At 42.7% G+C, this 2,650-nt stretch overlaps 1 protein-coding gene across 1 annotated transcript in view; it reads right to left on the reverse strand.

Annotated features, from left to right (window-relative positions):
• Nucleotides 1–2,650, reverse strand: part of LOC103363696 (contactin-associated protein-like 5) — a 156,789-nt gene that overhangs the window by 140,822 nt on the left and 13,317 nt on the right. The window contains exon 2 of the mRNA XM_008290551.1: nt 471–581. Within this exon, the coding sequence (XP_008288773.1) occupies nt 471–581 (111 nt within the window). The remainder of the gene's footprint in view (nt 1–470; nt 582–2,650) is intronic.

Below are 2,650 nucleotides of genomic sequence, written 5' to 3' on the forward strand. Positions count from 1 at the left end.
CTCCAACGGCTCACGTGAACTAAAACACGTCCATTTATTTTAACCTTTAACGTTTCAAATGTTTATTCTAACGACGACAACACTTCCTGTTTAAGGCTAACGTGCTTCTTAAGCTAATTTAATAAAATAAATTCGGGCTAATCAGGCGAGCAGGTACACGGATAATTTACTTTTCTAGTTATTTCTTGCTCACCTAAACCTAAAACAACAACACTGAGCTGCTCAGACGAGCATTTCCATGGCACACAGCACTTCCTGTTCAAAGTCTTTAAATCCAAAGCACCTACTTAATATTTAGCATTTAGCATTTAGCTAATGAGGCTGCAGAGAAGAATCGCTGCGACTTTCCAACATTTTCAGACCTGAAAGTGTTCAGATTTCAGCAAATCCTCGTAAACACTCCAACCGAGCATCACACAAGCTTCTCGGTGAGCGGTTTCGGGTTCTCCGGCTACAAACCAGGAACTCACCGTCTCGTCTGTTGAGCTTAGCGTTGTGAGCAGCGTAACCGACCGACGACTGGGACGAGCTCTGGAAGGACGAGTGGGGCAGCGCCGACACCAGAGGACCGTTGCAGTTATCTGGAACACAAAGAACACAACGAGAGGCAGTTTAAACTTCACATATCTAAATCGTCGTTCCGTTTATGACCAAAAACATGTAGACAACCTTCATGAAGATGTAATGGTATATCACCAAAAATATGTGGACACCTTGTAGGGCCAGTCCTACACAGATAGCAAGGTTGGAACATTAGGCGTCCACATACTTTTGGCTGTAAAGTTAATTTGAATGGCACAGACCCAAGGAAGCAGCCAAAACCAAACCAGTATTATATACATATATACAGTATATGACCAAAAATATGTGGACACCTTATGGGGTCAGTCCTACCCAAATAACAGGGGCGAAAGTTCCAATTTTTCACAAACCTTTGGCCATTTAATCTGTTTCGCTGACTGAGATGCTCTGAGCATAAGTGGCAAAACAGTATATGACCACAAATATGCAAACTCCCATGAACTGCATGAATTTGTAATGATCCGCAGTCCACATACTTTTGGTCATATAGTGAATTTAAATGGCATGGATCTGAGGAAGCACCTAAAACTAGGTCAGTATTCATACAGGATGTGACCAATAGTATGTGGACATCTATGAGGGAATTCCCTTTAAGATATGCAGGTGGAACATCCAGGTGTCCACATACTTTTGACTATCATATGCATTTATCTGAGCTGTGGGGAAGCAGCAAAAGTGAATGTTGACACAGAATATGACCAAAAGTATATGGACAACACTGCATTGTGATGTGATATTCAGCTGTCCACATACTTTCGGCCGTATATATAAAAATATGTTGACACTCTGCAGGGTCAGGGGTTAATCATCCAGGCGTCCACATACTTTTGAGCATGTTATCTATTTATTTAAATCAGATGTTTTGAGGAAGCAGCAAAAATTAATGTATATGACCAAAAGTATGTGGACACCGTCTAGGGTCAGTCCTATACAGATGACAGAGGTTTCACATCCAGGTGTCCGCATACTTTTGGACAGGTATTGTAGGATCGATTCAGCTGACAGAATTAACAGGAGAATGGAGGAGTTCAACATTTCAAAGCGTCAGCACCGCCTGTCAGCGCCGGTGGAGGTTTAAGGCCAGAACACAAGCGAGCCGCCTCACTTATCCAGTCGTGCGACGCCTCCAACAGTCTATTAACTCGTGCAGTGACCCCCGGAGCTGCCTTTGTGTCGACGCCGTGCTGCCTTTAATCCCACGTTGGGAGATTACATCACGTCCAGCAGCCTCAGCAGCAGCAGCAGCAGCAGATTAAGACGGCAGTGATTTAAGGCTGTCGGTCTGATGCCGTCCAGCCGCCGGCCTCCTCCAACCTCGGCATCAGTCTGAGGACGGAATGAAAACTGGCAGCGGCCTGATTACAATTATCCTCCATCAGCCTGCACTTCACTGCAGCCGCCCTCGCTTTGCACGCCGAGCACATCTGGAGCCGCGATTGGCCGTCCGTCTGAAGCACTACTGACAGCGAGCAGCGTTCTCTGAATTCCTGCTGACCTGATTCGGTGCTCTCAGATCAACTGCCAACAGATTCTTCTCATCCTGATTCCAAGTGTGACTGAAAATGTGTCCGCGGCTTCCTGGTGTCCGCTTACTTTTGACCACGTTGTCAACCCACTGTACACAAACGCTACAATGTGTTCAAGTAAATGACCAAAAATATGTGGACACATTCTGTATATACTGTATTAAGTCATTTTTAGACAAATTTCAAACATTTTTGGACAAGTTTTAGTTTTTTAGGACTTATTTTGAGAACTTTACTGCCAGTTTTGCTGTTTTAGTAATTATAGACTGATTTGTGTGTTTTTGACAGGATTTTAGTTCTAATTTTGAGTAATTTTGTACAAGTTTTGCTTTCTTTTGGGTATATTTTAAGTCATTTAAGACGACATTTAAAGCACTTTGGACAAGTTTGAGTCATTTTTGACCAACTATGAGTCACTTTGAACAAATATGAGTAATTGTTGACTATTTTCAAAGCATTCTGGAAACATTTGGAGTAATTTCTGACAAAATCAGTCATTCTGGAGTAATTTTACACAAATTTTGTATTATTTTGGCCAAATT

The sequence above is a fragment of the Stegastes partitus genome, unplaced genomic scaffold (assembly GCF_000690725.1).
Source record: "Stegastes partitus isolate 25-593 unplaced genomic scaffold, Stegastes_partitus-1.0.2 Scaffold682, whole genome shotgun sequence".
Classification (NCBI taxonomy): domain Eukaryota; kingdom Metazoa; phylum Chordata; class Actinopteri; family Pomacentridae; genus Stegastes; species Stegastes partitus.